This window comes from Bos grunniens, chromosome 17, assembly GCF_055505025.1.
Source record: "Bos grunniens cultivar Pamir isolate PY7600 chromosome 17, Bosgru_T2T1.0, whole genome shotgun sequence".
NCBI classification, from domain to species: Eukaryota; Metazoa; Chordata; class Mammalia; order Artiodactyla; family Bovidae; genus Bos; species Bos grunniens.
In genome coordinates, this window is record NC_141181.1 from 10384640 (window position 1) to 10406337 (window position 21698).

Below are 21698 nucleotides of genomic sequence, written 5' to 3' on the forward strand. Positions count from 1 at the left end.
GCTACCAATGTTGAAAGTACTCTTGACTCCTAGCTAAAAATTTCAAGGACAAATTAAGAATAAACAGAACTAAAATCATGGAAGCTAAATGTAGATCAAATATAAAAAAATGATACACAAATCTGATCACTGCTTTTTTCCTCCAAGGATGATGCATTTTCTTATACAGGATCTATTTTTAAAGTATGTAATTTGGGCTTCCATGTTTCAAACACCGTGTCAAGACTGCTAAATGTGTTGCTGCCCATCCTCTTCGCCTTATTATATTCTCAGGGACTGCCCACTGCCATCAGATAACATTATCTTCTGCCCATCTCACAAGCTCTATTCTGACACCTCTCTTTTTACTATATATGACCCCTCTTCTACTGGGCTCTATCCCTCTTTTTAAATCCTGCTGAAACGCCAAATGCTTGCCAGATAAGCCCACCTGGTACCTGCACTGGCAGCTGGTTATGAGTCATAATACTTTAAGTAGAGTTGATTTAAACCAGTACTATGGTGTTTTCTATAATTATCCTTGTTAAGTCCCCCATTCAATATATGACCTGCCCGGTTCTCAACTCCCAGACGCCACCAGTCCTCTGAGAGGAAGGCAGTGCTTGAATAAAGTGGCAAACGGACTGAAGTCCCATGCCTCTGGATTGCTATCGCTGCCTTTAATTTATTCCTCAAACCAATCTGAACACAGAGGCCCATTCACTCAGGCTACCTAACACTGCACACTGTGGCTCATTAGGCTAAACCAGAAATTGTTAAATCAAGCAAATAAGTGCAGCAGTCACTTGTAATACTGCCTGCACAGCCTCATATTTATCGTTCCATCTCCACTGAGATCAAAATGAATTGCAAGCATTTATTGTGTTCATCACCCAAAGTACTTTCGCAGGTAGGGAATAAGAAATTGAGAATTTAGATGACTTCCTCAAGCAAAGCGAACCTGAGCGACAAAGTCAAGAAAAATAAAAAATAATGATATGCCAGTCTCAAGGGTGCCGCTGCTATCTCAAACCAAATTTCTAGACTACCAAACGCTTCCAAGAGGAATTCAGACACCAGCTTCAGCAGGGAACTTTTTTTCATATACTATAAAGCAAAAATAACATGAAAATGAACAGAAGTCAACTCTAAAGGATTTGAAATAAAACTCAACCACTGGTTATATCTTACAGCTTCTTTTCCACCCAGAACTTCCAACCACTGCTTCCTCTCTTCTTCCGAAAACGCCTGCATGGTCAAGGAAATACCAGGCCTGCAAGACACCAGAAACAGATCAGGTTATTCCTTGACTGCTAAAAAAAAAACAAACCTCCTTTTCCACTTCCTAATGTTTCATTGTGGTCACTGTTTCTTTTAAATTTTCAATTGAGATAAAATACACAGAACATAAAATTTACATCTATACCCATTTTTAACGACACGGTTCAGCAGTATTGAGTCCAGACTCCAGAACTCTTCATCTTGTAAAACTAAAATTCTGTACCCATTAAACAACAAGTCCCCACTCCCCTCCCTCCCAGCTCCTGACATCCACCCTTCTACCTGTTGTCTCAAGGAACTTGATTACTCTAGGTGACTCTTAACAAGCAGACTCATACAGTATTCGTCTTTTTGTGACTTGCTTATCTCAATTGGTAAAGTATCCACCATTTTCATCCATGCTGTAGCATGTGTCAGAATGTCCTCCCCTTTTAAGGCTGAATAGTACTCCACTGTATGAATATACCACATTTTTCTATCCATGCACCCATCAGTGAATGCATGGTTTGTTTCCACCTGGTTACTGTAAACAATGCTGCTACTAGATCCTGCTTTCAATTCTTTTGGGTATATACTCAGAAGTGGAGTTGTAGGATGTGATATAATAAATATGTTTAATTTCTGACCCCATCTCCCAGCACACAGCTCCAAAAACCCTTAGAGGGACTACCCTGAAGGTCTGAAGCCAGGGGCACTGGTTCGATCCCAGGTTGGAGAACTAAGATCCCGCATGACGCGTGGTGCAGAAGGAAGGGAGGAATAGAGAAAGGGGGTAGGCAGGAAGGACAAACTTGGAATCTTTAAAATGATGTGTCATTTTGTATACTAATGAGCTGAGGCTCCTGGAAAGCCTCAGGATGTGGGCTGGTTGCCTGGGGAACCAACCATGTGATTAGAGCATTAGAATTTTCAGCTCCATCTCATCCATACACCTCCCAGGAGTGGGGAGGGACTGGAGGTTGACTTCCAACACCAACAGCCAATGATTTAATCAATCATTCCTGCATAATGAAGCCCGCATAAAAATCCCTGGGGTTCAAGAAAGTTGGCAGGGTGATGAGCCCATGGAAATCTGAAGGGAAAGTACCCCAACAGCAGAAACGGAAGCTCCAAGTCCCTTCCTCCATACTTTGCCCTGTATTATCTCTTCATGGGTTTTTTCATCTGTTCTCATTAAAATATCCTTTACTGTAAACTGGGAAGATTCCCCTGGAGGAAGAAATAGTAATCCACTCCAGTATTCTTGCCTGGGAAATCCCACGGACAGAGGAGCCTGGCGGGCGACAGTCTGCGGGGTCACAGACAGACAGACATGACTGAGCACACACACACAGATAAATCAACAACAGTCAGTAAACTATTTTCCTGAGTTCTGTGAGCCATTCTAACAAATTATCAAACTCAAGGACAGTGGTAGGGGGCAGCCTTGAGGCCTTGATCTGCGGGGTCTTCCTGAACTCCACCTAGTGCCAAAGCTGAGTTTAATCTTAGCACACTTGCTCTCCACGGAGAATTAGAGAATTGCTTAGAGACACTCACACATTTGGAGTACAGGTGTGTTCTGTAATTAGGGAGAAAGCTTTCTGTCTCACAAGGCGGGGGGTTAAATGGTAATTTTATTTTTATTCTTTTTAATATTGTGCATTCCTACTAACACTGCACAGGGTTCCAATTTCTCCATATCTTCACCAACACTTAATTTTCTTCCTCTCTCCTTCTCTTTGAAAGTCGCCATCCAGTGGATGTGGGATGGTAGTGAGGATTGCATTTTTATTTATAAAGATACACATGTTGGTTGGCTTACCCGGTGGCTCTAGTGGCCCTGTCTGCCAATGCGGGAGACATATGTAGGTCCAGCTCCTGGATGGGGAAGACCCCTTGGAGGAAGAAATGGCAACCCACTCCAGTATTCTTGCCTGGGAAATCCCACGGACAGAAAAGCCTGGTGGGCTACAGCCCATGGGGTCACAAAGAGTCGGACACGACTGAAGCGACTTGGCACAAGTTCACTGTTACCCAGGCGTGGGCAGAATGAAACCAGAAAGTCGTTTTTCATCCCACCCCAGCACTGTCAACCGTTTGGGGGGTTTCCTCAGTGTTTTCTCAGAGCCTTGGGTTGGTCCTCAGAGCCAAAGGCTGATCTTTCTTAGTTCAGTTTATCTGGATATTTAGACAATCTGCCTGAAAACTCTTCATGCTGGGAAGGAGTGCTAGGTAGAAAAGCTATTAATAATTTCTCTTAAACTTTGGTGGTTTCTCCAATGAAACAACTTTTGTATGTTTGACAAAAAGTATTAAAAATAAACTTTTGGGAAAGGGATGAAAAGGTAGAATACTCCAAACCACAGACAACTGGAAATGAAAATAGATGGTTGAAATGGAAAGTAAATATCCATTCCCATTTAATACTGAATATACAATATTTTTTAAAGTTATCACCCCTGGAACAGTATTTCACCTCATTTTCAAGAGTTGGATAATCTTTTACAAGTAAAGCAAGTGGCAAGAATCAAATGTAACTCAAGAACCACTACAATTTTTATAAAGTACTTAAAGCATGCAATACTCCAAAAGCACCATACCCAAGGCAAATACACTGTGTTCCCAAAACTCACACCCACAGGTGTTAGGCTTTCTCCCCACATGATGGCTACAAAGCCTGAGCAGTTATCTGCTTCAACTTCACTACCAAGTCTCTACAATTGATGGGTCCGCCTCTTCAACCACTTTCTCCAGGCTATGAGTTTTGTGGAAAAAAATAACTTGTGGATGTGTCTAGTGGTCCAGAGGTCAAGACTTCACCTTCCAGTACAAGAGGTGGGGGTTCAATCTCTGGTCGGGAAACTAAGATCCCAGATGCTACACGGCCCCCCAAATACACACACACACACACAGGTAACAAATTTAAAGGACTTTAAAAATGGTCCATATAAAAAAAAAAAAAAATCCTAAAAATTAAAAATCAATTCTCAACCCCTAAGTGCACTCCTGAACAGCAACATGACTCTTGACTGGTCTACCCTAAACATTTCAGCAATGGCCCAGGGTTGCCATCACCCTGGCACTACGGAGCTCACAACCAAGATCCCACCTCCTCTCACTCTGCTATGCACAGCATCCTTCTGCAGCAAGAATTGAGGCAAGATGCCCAGAAAACCAGGCTGTTTTAAGAAGTGCCTTGACTGGGATGTGGGGATTCTGGCCCTTATTCTTAGTAACCCACACTGGGCTCAGGGGAGTTAATTAAAATTGTGAGGGAAAACTTCAGATGGCAGGCGTGTTTTTCTTTACATCGGTTAAGTGATAAAACAATATTTACACATGGGGGGGGTCTCAGGTCTACATGAATGCTCCATTCTTGCAAAGCAGAAAAAATATCTAAAGACCTCTCCCAAAAGTACATGGATTCAAACACTTAATATATAACCAAAAGAAATAAATATAAAATGGACAGGGAGGGGCTACAGCGAATGCATAGTAGAAAGCTAACAGATTTTCTAATCCAGGAATGACAAAACCAGCAGAGAAAACGGGGCTCCAGGCCAAAAACAGCAAAGTCTGACATGGGATACAAAGACAGAGTTTACAACCACTTAGTCCTTTCAGCAATCACCGGATGATGAGCTATTCTGCTTTGTCTTGTCCCAGGAGGTCAGGAATTATTAAATATCTTACGGTGTGCTAGGTATTGGGCTGAGCATACTGTCTAGCAGAGAAAGCAGAAGATAAACAAATCATAAATAATCAATTAACTACAAGTACACAGAATGCTGGGCTTCCCAGGGGGCACTAGTGGTAAGGAACCTGTCTGCCAGTGCTAGAGATGTAAGAGATGAGGGCTCCATCCCTGGGTCAGAGAGATCCCACGGAGGAGGGCACAGCAACCCACTCCAGAATTCTTGCCTGGAGAATACCATGGACAAAGGAGCCTGGTGGGCTACAGTCCACAGGGCTGCAAAGAGTCAGACACAACTGAAGCGACTCAGCACACACAAAGACTGTTGCAAGGGAGTCAGGTGAGTATAAATGAGCAAAGCCAGCTCCCTAGAAGGAAAAGAGGAAGGAGGACATCAGGAGATATGTGCCCAAATAGAAAACCTTTCAATTTCAACTATGCTAAATCATTGTGGTCTAGGAGACTTGTCGGTGAACCTGCCAATCTCTTTGGGCAACTTCAGGATTTGTAAGGTGATCTGGGAGTAAGAAAGGAAGTGAAGAAAGTGAAAGTGTTAGTTGCTCAGTTGTGTCCAACTCTTGTAACCCCATGGACTCCAGTCCACCAGGCTCCTCTGTCCATTGGGATTCTCTTCTCAGGCAAGAATACTGGGAGTGGGTTGGCGTTTCCTTCTCCAGGAGATCTTCCTGACCCAGGGATCGAATCCAGGTGTCCTGCATTTCAGGCAAATTCTTTACCGTCTGAGCCACCAGGGAAGTCCCATAAGAAAGGAAAGCCTGTTCTAACCCTGGAGGTTAGGCTTTCCTGGGGAAGGGACATTTAATCTGAAACTTTAAGGATAAATGAGCTATGTACGAATAGAAGCAAGAGGGTCATGGTGTTCCCTAGGCTGAGAAGGCACACAGCAAGGACAGAGCACCCTCTGGAGGAGTTGGGAGCAGTCTCATCATGGGTCCCAAAAACCAGCTGCACAGCAACTCCGTGGGAAGACGGGGTCCCACCACGCAGGGCCTCCTTGGTCATGCTGAGGGTTTACGTAGCCAAAAATCACTGCAGATGGTGACTGTAGCCATGAAATTAGAAGACGCTTGTGCCTTGGAAGGAAAGCTGTGACAAACCTAGACGAGAGTACTAAAAAGCAAAGACATCACTCTGCTGACAAAGATCCATATAGTGAAAGCTATGGTCTTTCCAGTAGTCATGGATGGATGTGAGAGTCAGACCATAAAGAAGGCTGAGCACCGAAGAACTGATGCTTTTGAACTGTGGTGCTAGAGAAGACTCGAGAGTCCCTTGGACTGCAAGGAGATCAAACCAGTCAATCCTAAAGGAAATCAATCCTGAATATTCATTGGAAGGACTGATGCTGAAGCTCCAATACTTTGGCCACCTGGTATGAAGAGCTGATTCATTGGAAAAAGATTCTGATGCTGAGAAAGACTGAAAGCAAAAGAAGAGGGCAGCAGAGGATAAGATGGTTGGATAGCATCAGCGATTCAATGAACATGAATTTGGGCAAACTCCAGGAGACAGTGAGGGACGAGGCGGCCTGGCGTGCTGCGGTCCATAGAGCTGGACACAACTAAAAGTGACTTAAAACATAAACAAATCCTCCATGTCACTGAAGGTTTTTAGTAGGGGGTCAGCATGATCAGATTAAACATGTACATGTCTCTATCAATGGCACAATTCTGTTCCCTCTCATGGCTGAGTAATATTCCACTGTATATATGTACCACATCTTCTTTTATCCATTCTTCTGTTGATGGACAACTAGGCTGCTTCCACATCCTACAGACTGACATACAGAGTGAAGTAAGTCAGAAAGAGAAAAGCAAATATTATATATGAAGACATACATGTGGAATCTAGAAAAATGGTACATATGAACTTATTTATTTGCAAAGCACAAACAGAGGCACAGATGTAGAGAACAAACGTATGGGAGATTGGGATTGGTATATACACACTTTATCATCTGAGCCATCAGGGAAACCCCATATACACATTACTATGTATAAAATAGATAACTAATGAGAACCTTTTGTATAGCATAAGGAACTCTACTCAGGGCTCTGTGGTGATGTAAATGAGAAGGGAATTCAAGGAAAAGAGGATATATGTATACCTGTGGCTGATTCACTTTGCTCTAAAGCAAAAAGTAACAGCACTGTAAAGCAACTATACTCCAATTTAAAAACTTATGGTAAAGTTAAAAAAAAATGTGTATGTGAACAATGGCTACTCAGTAACAAATGGACTGAAGCTGAGCAGGGGTGGTTAAAAAAAAGTGTTAGACAATTCGGAGGATAAGACAGAATGACCAAAATAAAGAGAAATAAATGAATGGATCTGAGAAAATACTCAAGAGGCACTTCCATATGCTATGGGCAACAAAATAATGAGTAAGAAAGCTATCACTCTAAGAATAAACAATGAAAGACAGATCATTCACAATATACCATTAATAACTAGTTAAGCGATTCAGTGAAAGCCAAAACAGCCATAGCAAATAAAGACATTCTATACTTAGCAAAGAGTTGGACACAACTGAGCGACTGAACTGAACTGACACTTAGAATACTTGAAGCACAAGCTGGAATCAAGATTGCCAGGAGAAATATCAATAACCTCAGACATGCAGATGACACCACCCCTATGGCAGAAAGTGAAGAGGAACTAAAGAGCCTCTTGATGAAAGTGAAAGAAGAGAGTGAAAAAGTTGGTTTAAAGCTCAACATTCAGAAAACAAAGATCATGGCATCTGGTCCCATCACTTCATGGCAAATAAACTGAGAAACAGTGGAAACAGTGGCTGAGTTTATTTTGGGGGGGCTCAAAAATCATTGCAGATGGTGACTGCAGCTGTGAAATTAAAACATGCTTGCTCCTTGGAAGAAAAGTTATGACCAACCTAGACAGCATATTAAAAAGCAGAGACATTACTTTGCCAGCAAAGGTCCGTCTAGTCAAAGCTATGGTTTTTACAGTAGTCATGTATGGATGTGAGAGTTGGACTGTGAAGAAAGCTGAGTGTCAAAGAATGGATGTTTTTGAACCGTGGTGTTGGAGAAGACTCTTGAGAGTCCCTTGGACTGCAAGGAGATCCAACCAGTCCATCCTAAAGGACACCAGTCCTGAATATTCATTGGAAGGACTGATGATAAAGCTGAAACTCCAATACTCTGGCCATCTACTGCGAAGAACTGACTCATTTGACAAGACCCTGATGCTGGGAAAGACTGGAGGCAGGAGGAGAAGGGGACGACAGAAGATGAGATGGTTGGATAGCATCACTGACTCGATGGACATGAGTTTGAGCAAGCTCCAGGAGCTGGTGATAGACAGGGAAGAGTCAGACACGACTGACCTGAACCAATACTTAGAATGGTCTTTCTAAGTGGCGCAATGATAAAGAACCCACCTGCCAATGCAAGAGATGTGGGAGACATGGGTTCAATCTCTGGGTCAGGAAGATCTCCTGGAGGAGGAAATGGCAACCCAGTCCGGTATTTCTGCCTGGAAAACTCCATGGACAGAGGAGCCTGGAGGGCCAACATCCACAGGGTCCCAGAGAGTCGGACATGACTGAGAGACCAAGCATGCATGCATAGCATGCACTCATACTTCAAATACTCAAAATCAGCCCTGAATCGTGATGAAATTTCCTGTACTTGCTAGCTTCTTTTTGCTCTCCCCTAAGGTTCTCCATTCAGACATGAGGGAAGATAACATTTACTACAGTTGAATATTCTTAACCAAACTGTACAAGAGCAACAAATGAGAGAGACAATGACTGGTTCCGATAACTTGAAGACAAAAGTGTTGAATGATCAAGAGTTATGAAACTAGAATTACAGATACTAAAGTAAATAAAAAAGCAATCGTCAGGCTTCAGATCAAACAGCCGCATTATGTCTGGATAAAATCCAATGTGGCATAAAAATGAAAATACTATTGTACTCCTTGTCTCCAAGGCATGATGATCCAGACTTGAGCCCCCTGGCTCGCTGAAGAATACAGCGGAGAATGAACCAACCTACCTGCTGAAAGATGAGAGATTAAGTAGAGATCTATTACCTACAAGGACAGAATTCTATTTTTGTTTCCATTTTGACAAATAATAACACAGTAACTCACAACAACTCCACTTCAGAGAATCAATCCATCACACTGCAGTGATTCCCCAGAACACTTCACACTCGTCACATGCTTCTTACAGGGAACAGTCACCAGATTTATAGAAAGCAGCCCCATCTTACCACACAAGCAGCCCAAAGCCATCCACTACAGCTCCTACCTCCAAATAAAACGTCAGGCACTAAAATACGTTTCAACCATTTAAAATTTCTCAAGTTTCTTCCTTTTATTTGTAATAATCCATTGCTATGAAATCATTAAGCAAAACTGAGACTTAAGGACACATTTTAAATTACAGTATTAACAGGATCTCATCATTGAAACAAAATATAAAAATTCTCCAGTTTTCAAAAGAAAGACATCTTTTATTGATAAAACATGCTTTTCTAATAAAATTTAGTGGGCACATAGAACAACTTGGTGACCATAAGGCTAGTGAAGAACAGAAAATTTTACAACAAAATGCTGCATTGTTCACATTTACATAAAGAGAGAAACAATGAATTCTCCAGGCAAGAATACCAGAGTGGGTAGCCATTCCCGTCTCCAGGGGATCTTCCCGACCCAGGGATTGAACCCAGGTCTCTTGCATTGCAGGCAGCTACTATATCATCTGAGCCACCAGGAAAGCCCACATAAAGATAGAAATAGCAATTATCTCTTCATTTCATGGACAAGCTAAGGGAAGAACGTTAGTGACTTCCCTGGAGCCAGAAACCAGGATTGAGAATGTTCTAACTTGGTTTTCTAGAACAGATGTTGCTGTTATGTTTCCCGGGGAGGACATAGCCTCCTCTTCTTCCTTCATCAAATAATCAATTCAACCAAATTAACATTTGGTATGTACTATGTGCCAGACAGTATCCTAAGCTCTGCAGATTATTCCATGCCCAGCAAGGCAAAGCGGATTCCAGGTGAACACAAAGGCAACAGGATAAACTTCATGAAGGAAAACTGAACCAGACCAAAGAGAGCCCTTGGCTGGGATAGTCTGTCTTTACTTAAAACCAATATTGTTATACAGCGAAGGTTGAGAACTGAAACTTGAAGAAAGAAACACTCAGGTTAAACAGGTTCTTATTCTTAAATCACCATCTCAATCTCTTTTCATTCATTCATTCAAAAAAAATATGGACTATCAGGTATCAGACACAACCCAAGATTGATGCATGAGAAACGGCCTTACAAAGCTAGTATCTATATTCTCCATTTGACCTTCTATTTATTCATCCTCTTTCAACTGCATTTTTTATTGTTCTGTCAAAGCATGTGGAAGACACGGGTTTTTCTTAGATTCTACAAGACAGATCAATGAGCCTGTAAATTAAGAAAATATAAAACAACATAAGCGCGGAGAGAAACATTCACATTTATAAGATGTCAATTAATGAGATATTATTATAAATAGAGATGTTAAGAGGGAAAAAACCTAAGCAGCAGCTACCAAAACTTATGATGGAAATAAATCAAGAATATTCTAATGCTTTTGTAAGAGGAATGTTGAAAGGGAAGAGGGGGAAAAAAAAATCCCAGCGTATTACAAGTCCTACACTAAATTTTATTCTAAGAGGAAAGTGCCAAAGCCAAGTAAAACACTTTTAAAAGTTTTAGAAATGTAGCAGTCATAATCGGCTTCTCACAAGAGATGCTGGGGGGAAAAATTTAAATATAAATCTATGAATTTTTCCAGAGACGGTTAAAGCATGTAACCTGAGTTTACTAAGGGGGAGGACTTAATGACAACTTTCTTTGGTCCACCAAAAAGATGTTTCAAACAGACCAAATAAGCAGTGATATAGTCACAAGTGGGATTATTTTCTCCAGTAAAAGTGAATTCAACCCATTCTCATTAGAGAACGGCTGCTTCTGCTCCACCTGCAGGAGTTATAGGAAACATCATTTTTACATTAACGACTCAAACAAGATGGAGAACCTATAAAATCCCTACAAAATCACAGTAGTTTGGTTTTTTTTAATAAACATCTGAGAACTGAAGATGCCAAAAAAAAAAAAAACCACGCTAAAACACAGGAAGTAAAGAGTCCTTTCCTAGAGAGGATGCACACACACACATATACAGCTGTTTTCATCCTTCGGGAAGAGCAGGACGAAGAGGAAGCTATAAGAGCGGAGGAAAACTGGATTTCAACAAAGTTTTAAAGGTAGAGTATGAGCTGGTGGGGGGCTTCCCAGATGGCTCAGTGGGTAAGAACCTGCCTGCAATGCAGGAGACACAGGAGACACGGGTTCAACTCCTGGGTCGGGAAGATCCCCTGGAGGAGGGCACGGCAACCCCTCCAGTGTTCTTGCCTAGAGAACCCGATGGACAGAGGAGCCTGCCGGGCTACCGTTTATGGGTGGCAAAGAGTCAGACACAACTGAAGCGACTGAGCGCAGGAGCTGGTGTGATGGCTTAAACCTCTACAACAGTGGCCCCCGACTCTTTTGGCACCAGGGACCAGCTTCATGGAAGACAATTTTTCCATGGATGGGGGCAGACAAGGGCTTCAGGATGATTCAAGTGCACTCCGTTTATTGACATTTATTGTGCACTTTATTTCTATTATTATTACATCAGTTCCACCTCAGATCATTAGGCATTAGAACCCAGAGGTTAAAGACCCTGTCTCTGAAAGACATGGACAAGGGAAGAATGTGGGTCCACCTTCTCCCTCCTTCCCACAGGGTGTCCCCAGATGCTCAGGGGCAGGTGGAGAGCAGAGGTAAAAGAGGTATGTGCCATAAGAATAAGGGACAGGGCGGGCAAGCTTCCGCACAGGCTTCTGACAGCATCCTCAAATCGCAGGAAGCCTGTGACTAACAACAACCATGCCCAATCTCAGCTCAACTGCCAACCATCCTGACAGTCCTACACACTTGTAGCTTGATGGAAAAATGGGTGTGCCTTTCACCAGGTATGGATAGTACTTCCTTTAGTCTCTACTGCTCTCTGACACACAATCTCTGGTATTCCATCAAAAAATTACAAGGCATACAAAGAAGCAAAGAAAAGTAACTCAAAATCATGAAGAAAGAGACCCAGAAATAGCCCAGGTATTCAGGCGGTGGGGGCTAGGGGAGACTGTCAAACTGAAACCTAAAAACCAATCTGAATATGTTCAAGTATCCAGTGTCAAAGGTGGCCAAAGGACTTCCCTGGCAGTTCAGTGGCCAAGACTCTGCATTCCCAATGCAGGGGACCCAAGTTCAATCCCTGGTCAGGGAACATAAGATCCCACATGTCTCAACTAAAGACCTTGATGTCGTAATGAAGCTAAACAAATAAATAAATGAATTTTTTTTAAAAAGCTGGCCAACACGCATAAATTGATAGGAATTTTACCAAAGGGATCAGATCAGATCAGTCGCTCAGTCAGGTCTGACTCTTTGCGACCCCATGAATCACAGCATGCCAGGCCTCCCTGTCCATCACCAACTCCCGGAGTTCACTCAGACTCATGTCCATCGAGTCAGTGATGCCATCCAGCCATCTCATCCTCTCTTGTCCCCTTCTCTTGCCCCCAATCCCTCCCAGCATCATCAGAGTCTTTTCCAATGAGTCAACTCTTCGCATGACATGGCCAAAGTACTGGAGTTTCAGCTTTAGCATCAGTCCTTCCAAAGAAATCCCAGGGCTGATCTCCTTCAGAATTGACTGGTTGGATCTCCTTGCAGTCCAAGGGACTCTCCAGAGTCTTCTCCAACACCACAGTTCAAAAACATCAATTCTTCAGCGCTCAGCCTTCTTCACAGTCCAACTCTCACATCCATACATGACCACAGGAAAAACCATAGCCTTGACTAGATGAACCTTTGTTGGCAAAGTAATGTCTCTGCTTTTGCATATGCTATCTAGGGATAGAAACTATTAAAAAGAAACAAGTGGATATGCAAGAAACAGAAAATAAAACCACATAGTAGTGAAGAGTTCACTTCCAAAGGCAAAGCAACAAGTTCAAGTCTATATCCCTAATTCTCACACGCCCAGCCAGAATTTCTCTTGCCCTAAGTCACCCCCAGGCCAGACAACTGAAAATCACCCCCACAGCCTAGAGCCCACCAACATCACTCAAAGCAGCCAATCCTATGCTTTTCCCTTTTTTCTGCCTTGCCCTTCCCTTGGAAACCCCAGTAAAGAGGGTCTAGGATTTTTCCCTTGCTCCTCCAGACTCCTGACCAAACCCTGGTGTTTCCCCACGTGCCCCGACACAGTGTGTTTGCTCTCTGCCCTTGGAAACTGTAGGGATAAAATTCTCTTCAGTGGCATTAGCCTCTCCATGTCAGCCCTCAGCCACCTTTGTAAATTAAAATCCCACAGGTACAATTAAAATCAGTCCCAAATGGTCTAACATAATGCGATCAGAATCCCAGAGAGTGAAGGAGGAGAAAGGGGGGCAGAAGAAGTCTTTGAGGAGCTAATGAGTAAGATTTTGTAAAACTGAGAATAATTATCAACTCCCATATCCAATAACTTCAAAGAACACCAAGCAGGATAAAACAAAGAAAAACACATCTAGGCACGTCATAAAAAGAAAATCTTGAAAGCAGCAAGAGAAAAAGACAACATACAAGAGAACAGTAAGAAAGATGACTTGCCATGAGGAAAAAAAAAATGGAAGCTAAAGAAAATAAAATGACTTCTTAGAAGTGCTGGGGGTAAAACATGATGAATCCAGAATTCTACATTCATCAAAAGTGAAGGCAAAAGAAAGACGGTTTCAGATAAACAAAACGTGAAAGAAGTCTCCAGCGCATCTGCATTATAAGTAATGTTCAAATTAAATGACCCTAAGGGACTTGAAGGAAATAGCACAAGATAGAAACTTAGTTCTGCAGAAAAGAATGAAGAAAATCAGAATGGATAAATACACTGACACTAAAAGACAAGAAAACACACACACACACCCTTATATATGTAAATGAAACACTGAATTTTTTTCAAAAGATTACTGATCATTGATCTCATAAAGTGAAAGCAGTAACATACAACTAGGCTCCGAGTGTATGTAAAATTAAAATACATAAAACAAGGGTACAGAGGGCAAAAGGGTGGTCATTAGAAGTCTACTGTTGCAAGGTTCCTATACTGAGTATGAAAAGGTAAAAAATAGGTTAACCATAAAATGCACTTCATATTCAAATAAAGGTACAAAGGGCTATAACCAAAAATCATATAATAGAGGAGATAAAATGGAATACTAAAAATGACTCAGTTCCACAAAAGAAGGCAGCAGAGGAGGAACAGAAAAAGAGCAAAAAGGACAAATAGAAAACAAAACCAAGATGGTGGGCTTAAACCTATGCATATCCAAAACTATACTATTATATTCACATTAGCTAAAACCCTGGTTAAAAAGCAAAGGCTAACACACTGGACTTTTTAAAGGGCAGGACTCAATTATATGTTGCTTACAAAAAAAATTAAGCATAAAGACACAAATGGATAAAAGAAAAAGGAGGAAAAAATACGCCAAGTAACACTAGGAAAGTTAGTGCAGCTACAATTAACATCAAACAAGGTAGATTCCACAATAAAGATTATCCCAGAACAGACATTTCATAATGATAAAACGGTCACTTGAAGAAGACAATCATAAATGTGCATACACAAAGAAAAAGATCACGAATATTCAGTATAGGAAACAAAAATTACAAAATCAAAGGAAAACAAGCAAGTCCTCATAAGAGTTAGAAATTTCAACATCGCTAGTTTAGTCATTGACAGAACATTATCAAAAATCAAGACAGTACCAAAGATTTGAGAAACAGTAACAACCAACTTGATCTAATTGACATTTACAGGACATTACACCCAGCAACAGCAGAAAAATCATTGTTCTCACATACACATGAATCATTTACTAATAGGTCACACTTAAGACAATGAAACAAGTCTAGTAAACTTCAACTCATTAATAAAATACAGACTATGTTATCAGACCAAAAGAGAAGTAGAAAAAAAAAAATAGCATGTACACAGAAATTCTCCATCCATTGGGAATTTCTAAAACATCATTCTAAATAACATCTGAGTTAAAACTCAATGCCTATATTCTAATCACAAAAAATCTGAATTCTTTGGAACTGGATTACAATGAAAACATTATACATTGAAGTTCATGCGATGCAAGCTAAAGTAGTTTTAGAAGGAAATTTAGATTTAAATGTCTGTATTCAAAATAAAACAGTAAAGTCATGCTTCCATCTTAAACGTTTAAAAGAAAAAGAAAATCCAAAGGAAATAAAAATAGAAGCAAAACCCAATGACATATTGACAATATGGGTCACCTGAAAAAAGTAACAAATTAATAAAGTTCTACGCAAGACTTATTGAGAAAAAAATAAGTCTTCAGTACCAAGCATTAAAAAAGAGGTATCATTATAGATCCTCTTTGAAAATAGTGGATATTATGAAGAAGGCGATGCCAATAAAGTCAACAGCTTAGAGGAAATTAACAAATTCCTTGAAGAACAAATTATCAAAAATGACACACAAAAATAGGATATCAGAGTCTGGGGGGTCGGGGGGGCACAGCACGCTACAGCCCATAGGGTTGCAAAGAGTCAGACATGACTGAGCAACTAACACACTTTTATTTCCTTATCAACCAAATATTAGCATAAAAATTATTAGCAATATCCAAAGAAGTTAATACATCACTACCAAGTAGAGTTCATCTCAGAAATGCAAGGTTAGTTCAACTTCGAAAACTCAATGCAATTCACCTACTAACAGATTTGAGAAAAATATTTCATCATCATTTCAACAGATACCGACATTTTTTTCAAAAGTCAACATCTATTTATGATTAAAACTAGGAACAGACAAAAAAAAAAAAAATCTCCTCAATATAAAAGGCATCTACAGCCTTAAACCAAATTTCATCCTTTACAGTGAATAATGAATGCTTTTCCCCTTAAGATGAGAACAGGACAAAATGCCCAATTATCACCACTTCTATTCAACATATTGTTGGAGGTCTTGGCAGTGCAGAAAGACAAGTAAAAGACATAAAAGGCATTCAGATTGGAAAGAAAGAAAGCTGTCTTGTTCACACATGATACCACTGTATACAAAAGAAAAATCCTTAAAGAAACTATAGGAAGCAATAAATCAACTCAGCAATATTATAGGGCACTGCATTTTTATATACTAACAGTTTATTGGGAAAATAAAATGAAAAATAAAACACACTTAAGAATAGCACCCAGACACATAAAATACTTAGGGAAATTTAACAAAAGATATCCATGATCTGATATTAAAAACTACAAAACACTGCTGAAATTTAAGACTAAATAAATAGAAAGTCAGACTTGTGAATTATTATGGTTCCATATTGATAATATTGGCCTGTAGGTTTTTGGATGAAGGATTCTGATGAAGGCTTAGTATCCAGAATACTTAAAATAATTCCTACAAATTTATACTGATTGCAACATTTATATGAAGGGATCTAGAATGGCAAAAACAAATTTGGAAAAAGACCAGGGAAATCGTACCACTTGGCTTCAAGACTTACTATAAAGCTACAGTAATAATAGTACTACAGAACTGGCAAAAAGGACAGACAAACCAAAGGATGAGACTAAGCGAGAAACTGATAAATTAACTTCATCAAAATAAGAATGTTTTTCTCATCAAAGGACACTGTTAAAATGAAGAGGCAAACCATAGAGCCCAGAAAATATTCACATTAATATATTCACAATATGGTTGATTAGTATCCAGAAAACTTAAAATCCTACAATTCAATAACAAAAAGACCAACAAAATATTTTACATGGAGGAAAAAAAAAAAGATTTTAATAGGCACTTCATAATGTTAGAAATATAAATGGCCAGAAACCATATGGAACAGCATTCAATCATCATCACTAGTCATGACCAGCTTAAAGGAAAAACACGTTTGGGGCCCCTGGATAATATATCCTCAATATAAGGATTGGGAGAATATGTTGCCTCACCAATTTAGGGACAACACCCCTTGTCAGCTCGGAAGTAGTTATAGAACGAGAACGATGCCCCTTTTCCCTAGGCAACAAAATTCTCCTAAAAGAAAAGGGGGGAATGAGAGAGTCAGTTCCTAGGCAGGTTGATAGGGAGTCTAGGGGTCCCCAAGGAGAGAGGGGTCTGGAATTCACAAGGAGGAAGAAAGGACAAACTTTTTTCTTTCTCCACATTACTTAAGATTATATAACAATAATATATCCTGCCTAAGGACAGTCTTTGGATTCAACCTTCTGTTATCTTAAAATGTAAATTATGGGAGTAGACCTGGTCTTTACATGGATGTATCTTGCCTGAGGACAGTGTTATCTTAAAATGTAAATTATGGGAGTAGGTCTGATGAGGTCTTTACAACCTCCAGACATTCTTTGGATTATATAACCTCATTGTTAACACTAGCAAGCGGGTACTCTTTCTGCCCTCTTCTGATGTCTATGTCAGAAGCTTTCTCTATCTCCTTTATACTTCAATAAAACTTTATTACACACACAAAAAAAAAAATTAAAGGAAAAACACGAACACAATCAAAAGTTGGTAAGAGGATAGAGAGACTGGAATTCTCATACATGGCTGGTAGGAAGAAACTCTCAGTTTTCTTAAGTCGTACACACGCAGAGCCCACAGACCCAGCAATCCCACTCAGAGATATCTATCCAAGGGAAATGAAAACATGTGTCTACAAAAACCCTTGTATACAATTGTTCTTTACAACTTTATTTACAAACCTAAAAACCTTTTCAACGATCCACACTCCAGTGTCCTTCAGCATGCATTTCCATGAATAAATTCAGATGAATGTCAATTCAGATTTCCATTTAAATATTGGAACCAGTACAAAATGTAGCTTTCAGCATGCCACTATTAACAGTACCATCCTTAGGGTAAAAAAAAAAAAAAAATCGTACATTCTATGAAAAACACTGAAGCCTATACGCAAGAAATGCTGCCTATAATTCTGCCCACTCCATTTTCTACCAATTCTACAAAATTCTTTAAAAGTTACTTCCATTCCTCTTCTCTCTACTGGTATCTGAGCAGAATTACTAAATGATGCACAGTGTCTTTATGCATCCCCTGCACTATAACCAATTATGCTGCTGTTACACTTTTTGTAATTGAAATGTATACCTCATGAATATTCCTGTAAACATGTAAAGGCAAACAGTACAACTCCATTCAATTGCACCAACTCTTGGCATTGTCTTTTCAAATGCTTTAAAACAGGACTTCTCAACAGTGACCATACTGACAGGCTAGATCAGACGGTGCTCTCTTGGGGAGGGCTGCCCTGGGCTGAACAGTTAGCATCACTTCTGGCCTCCGCTCACCAAACAGTAGAAGCAACAGCCTGCACCCCTGCTGCCGTCCTCATTCACCGGCAACAATCAAAATGTCCCCAGATACAAAGTCACTCACTGTTGAGAACCTCAGACTCCAAGGATTATCTTAACATGCTCTCCCAAGATTTCTATGATTCCTTTTATCTCAGGTCTCTTTTCCTCCGAGTTTCCAAACTGACCGAATCTTTAAGATTAAATTTAACAATCAATTTTTCTAGTACACACTTTCGCAGACAGCCCTATTCCCTACTGCCTCTCAGCTCCCTAAGCACCTTGGACAGAGCTCCAAACTGCTTTTTGTTTGCAAACACTCCCAGGCTATGAGTTCCCTTAAGGTTAGATACTTTAGTCTCTGGTTGTCCCTCCCATCCTCAGCATCAAACACAGTCAAAGTCTGTTTAGTTCCCTGAGGGACACACACTAGAAAAATACTTGCAAATATTATGCCAACTGATGTGCTACAGAAACATCTCTGTTATTATTCAGTTCAATGGGCTTCTGGAAGCAGTATAGTCTTAACTCCCTCGTTTGAAGTGATAAAGAGTACATTACCATGCACACAGATGCTAAATAAAGTCTCTGGTATAAATGCATATTGCTTCAGATACAGGGGTGATTTCATCTTATCATCATCATGAAAATATAAGTGGGTGAATTATAAAAACAAGAAGTATCTTGCCTGCATCCTCTCAGGTGCAATACACCAGGAATGAGGCAACATCAAACCAAATATACATATATATCTGAAATGTTAGATTAATGACAGCGAAACAGCAAGTGCTTTCTTTAAGTGCTGCCTGAATGCGACGTGGGGAAGAAGGGCACAGAATGGTAATTATTTACCAAGCAAGGGTATGGGGTCACAGCACAGTGAAGCATATGGCAAGCATGCCGGTGAAAATGAAAAGCACATTATATAACAAAATTGTGTGTGGGCGGGAGGTGATATTTCACCCTCCAGGAAGGAAAGCTGTCTCTCCTGATAGGCTAGAGCTTGCCACGGGGGAGCTAACTATACAAAATGCTCTTCTCCAACCTACTATCAGTGACGTGACCATTTCACAGCCGATGAGAGGTGATGTGTGGCTGGGCGTGAAGCAGTGAATGTTTATAGCCGTTTAAAAGCCTGATTTTAGTTATAGTATTTATTTTCAGCATTGTTCGTTTTTAAGCTTTACTGAGATATAATTCACGCCATAAGATTTACCTAGAGAACACAGTTTAATAGCTTTTAATACAGTCACAGAGATGTACGACAATCACGAAAATCAATTTTAGAATATTTCATCACCACCTACAAAAAAAAAAACCCACACCCATTATCCATTAATCTTTATTTCCCTCCAAATACTCAGCCCTGGACAATGACTACTCTACTTTCTACCTATACAGATTTCGCTGTTTCTGATGTGTCATATAAATGGAATCATCTGGTATGCAGTCTTTCATGACTGGCTGGTTTCACTCAGCAGACTGCTTTCAAGGTTCATCCACATGGTAGTGGTTCGGTATAATTTCAAAACTTCTTGTTCATGACAAAAATAAAGTTTTTAAGAGTGAAGTTGGGAGATATACTGCTCTGGGAGAGACCCCTGGTGTAGAGGTGATTCACTTTGTTAAACAGCAGAAGCCAACACAACATTGTAAAGCAATTATCCTCCAATTAAAAATTTAAATTAAAATAGATAACTAAGAAGAACCTATTGTACAGCACAGGGAACACTCACTACTCAATACTCTGTAATGACCTATATGGGAAAAGAATCTTACAGAGTGGATGCATGTAATACATGTGTAATAGATTCATTCTGCTGTACAGCAGAAACTAACAAGAGTGCATATCAATTATACTCCAAGAAAAATTTTTTTAATTAAAGAAAAAGTGAAATTGTGAAATTGTGAACTCAGTAGTTCAAGTAGTGAAGGGCACTGCTGGGGGCTTGTCAGTAAGAACACATGAAGAAGGAACCGTGGGATGGTGGGGATTCAAACTCAACACGCGGTTTGTGAGGTCTGGGCAAGGCTACCCTCCACTGACCTAAGCAGCTCTCTGAAGCCCCTGGGGCATTAACGCCAGCAGTGGTGAAGGGGACTCTTACCAGCAGAGGCAAAAACCTAACAGCAGCCCCAAAAAGAAGATCTTGTCCATCCACACCAGCACCTTCATTCCCTAGGAACCAAGTACTTTCCACATTTGCTCTCAATGGGTCAAGCTGTCTCCTTCCAAGAGCCGACCTGTAAAAAGGTACCCCTCAACTATATGTATTCCCTTCATCTTCCCTTGCCTGGAATGCTAGTTGAGTTAATCTGTCACTGGTTTGGATTATGTTATTTCTGTATTAATTTGCTAAGAGACAACATGCACACTATTAGAGACAGTATGTGTAAAGAGACATTATGCGTCCTACATGCTGCTGCTGCTAAGTCACTTCAGTCGTGTCCGACTCTGTGCAACCCCATAGACGGCAGCCCACCAGGCTCCCCCATCCCTGGGATTCTCCAGGCAAGAACACTGGAGTGGGTTGCCATGTCCTACATGCTACTGCTTGTGAAATTATTCCCACAATGAACCTGTGTTAAATAAAATATAAGCAAAGACAGTCTCAGGCTCTAAATTAAATTTGCCTAAAAACAAAACACAGCATGTATTAGCTCCTCATTTCTGTTTACTGTCAAACCGTATTTTATCACATGGCTATACCACCTTTATCTATCAATCAGTTGATGGATATTTCCATCATTTCTACTTTTTGGCTATTATGAATAATGTTTCTATGAATATTCATGTGCAAGTTTTTAGTTAGACATTAGGTTTTCATTTCTCTTTTTTATATTGCTAGGAAAAGAATTTTCCAGGTCATGTAACTTTAATTTTTGAAAGAGCTAACAAGTTTCAAAACAGCTATTTGTTGTTGTTCTACAGTTCACTCAGTCATGCCCAATTCTTGGTGACCCCATGGACTGCAGCACACCAGGCTTCTCTGTCCTTCACCAACTCCAAGAGACTGCCCAAACTCACATCCATTGAGTCAGTGATGCCATCTAACCATCTCATCCTCTGTCACCCCCTTTTCCTCCTATCCTCAATCATTCCTAGCATCAGGGTCTTTTCCAATTAGTAGGCTCTTAGCATTAGGTGGCCAAAGTTTTGGATCTTCAGCTTCACCATCTGTCCTTCCAAAGAATATTCAGGACTGGTTTCCTTTACAATTGACTGGTTTCATCTCCTTGCAGTCCAAAGGACTCTCAAGAGTTTTCTCCAGCACCACAG

The 21698-nt window shown here is 40.4% G+C and overlaps 1 protein-coding gene across 18 annotated transcripts in view; it reads right to left on the reverse strand.

Annotated features, from left to right (window-relative positions):
- ARHGAP10 (Rho GTPase activating protein 10) overlaps positions 1-21698 on the reverse strand; it is a 376372-nt gene that overhangs the window by 169098 nt on the left and 185576 nt on the right. For all 18 annotated transcript variants that reach the window (XR_015144127.1, XM_086346463.1, XM_086346459.1 and 15 more), the window contains one exon: positions 1171-1252. Coding sequence is in view for 17 of the 18 variants with exons in the window: in XM_086346463.1 (XP_086202589.1) it covers positions 1171-1252 (82 nt within the window). In the remaining variant the exon portion in view is untranslated. The remainder of the gene's footprint in view (positions 1-1170; positions 1253-21698) is intronic.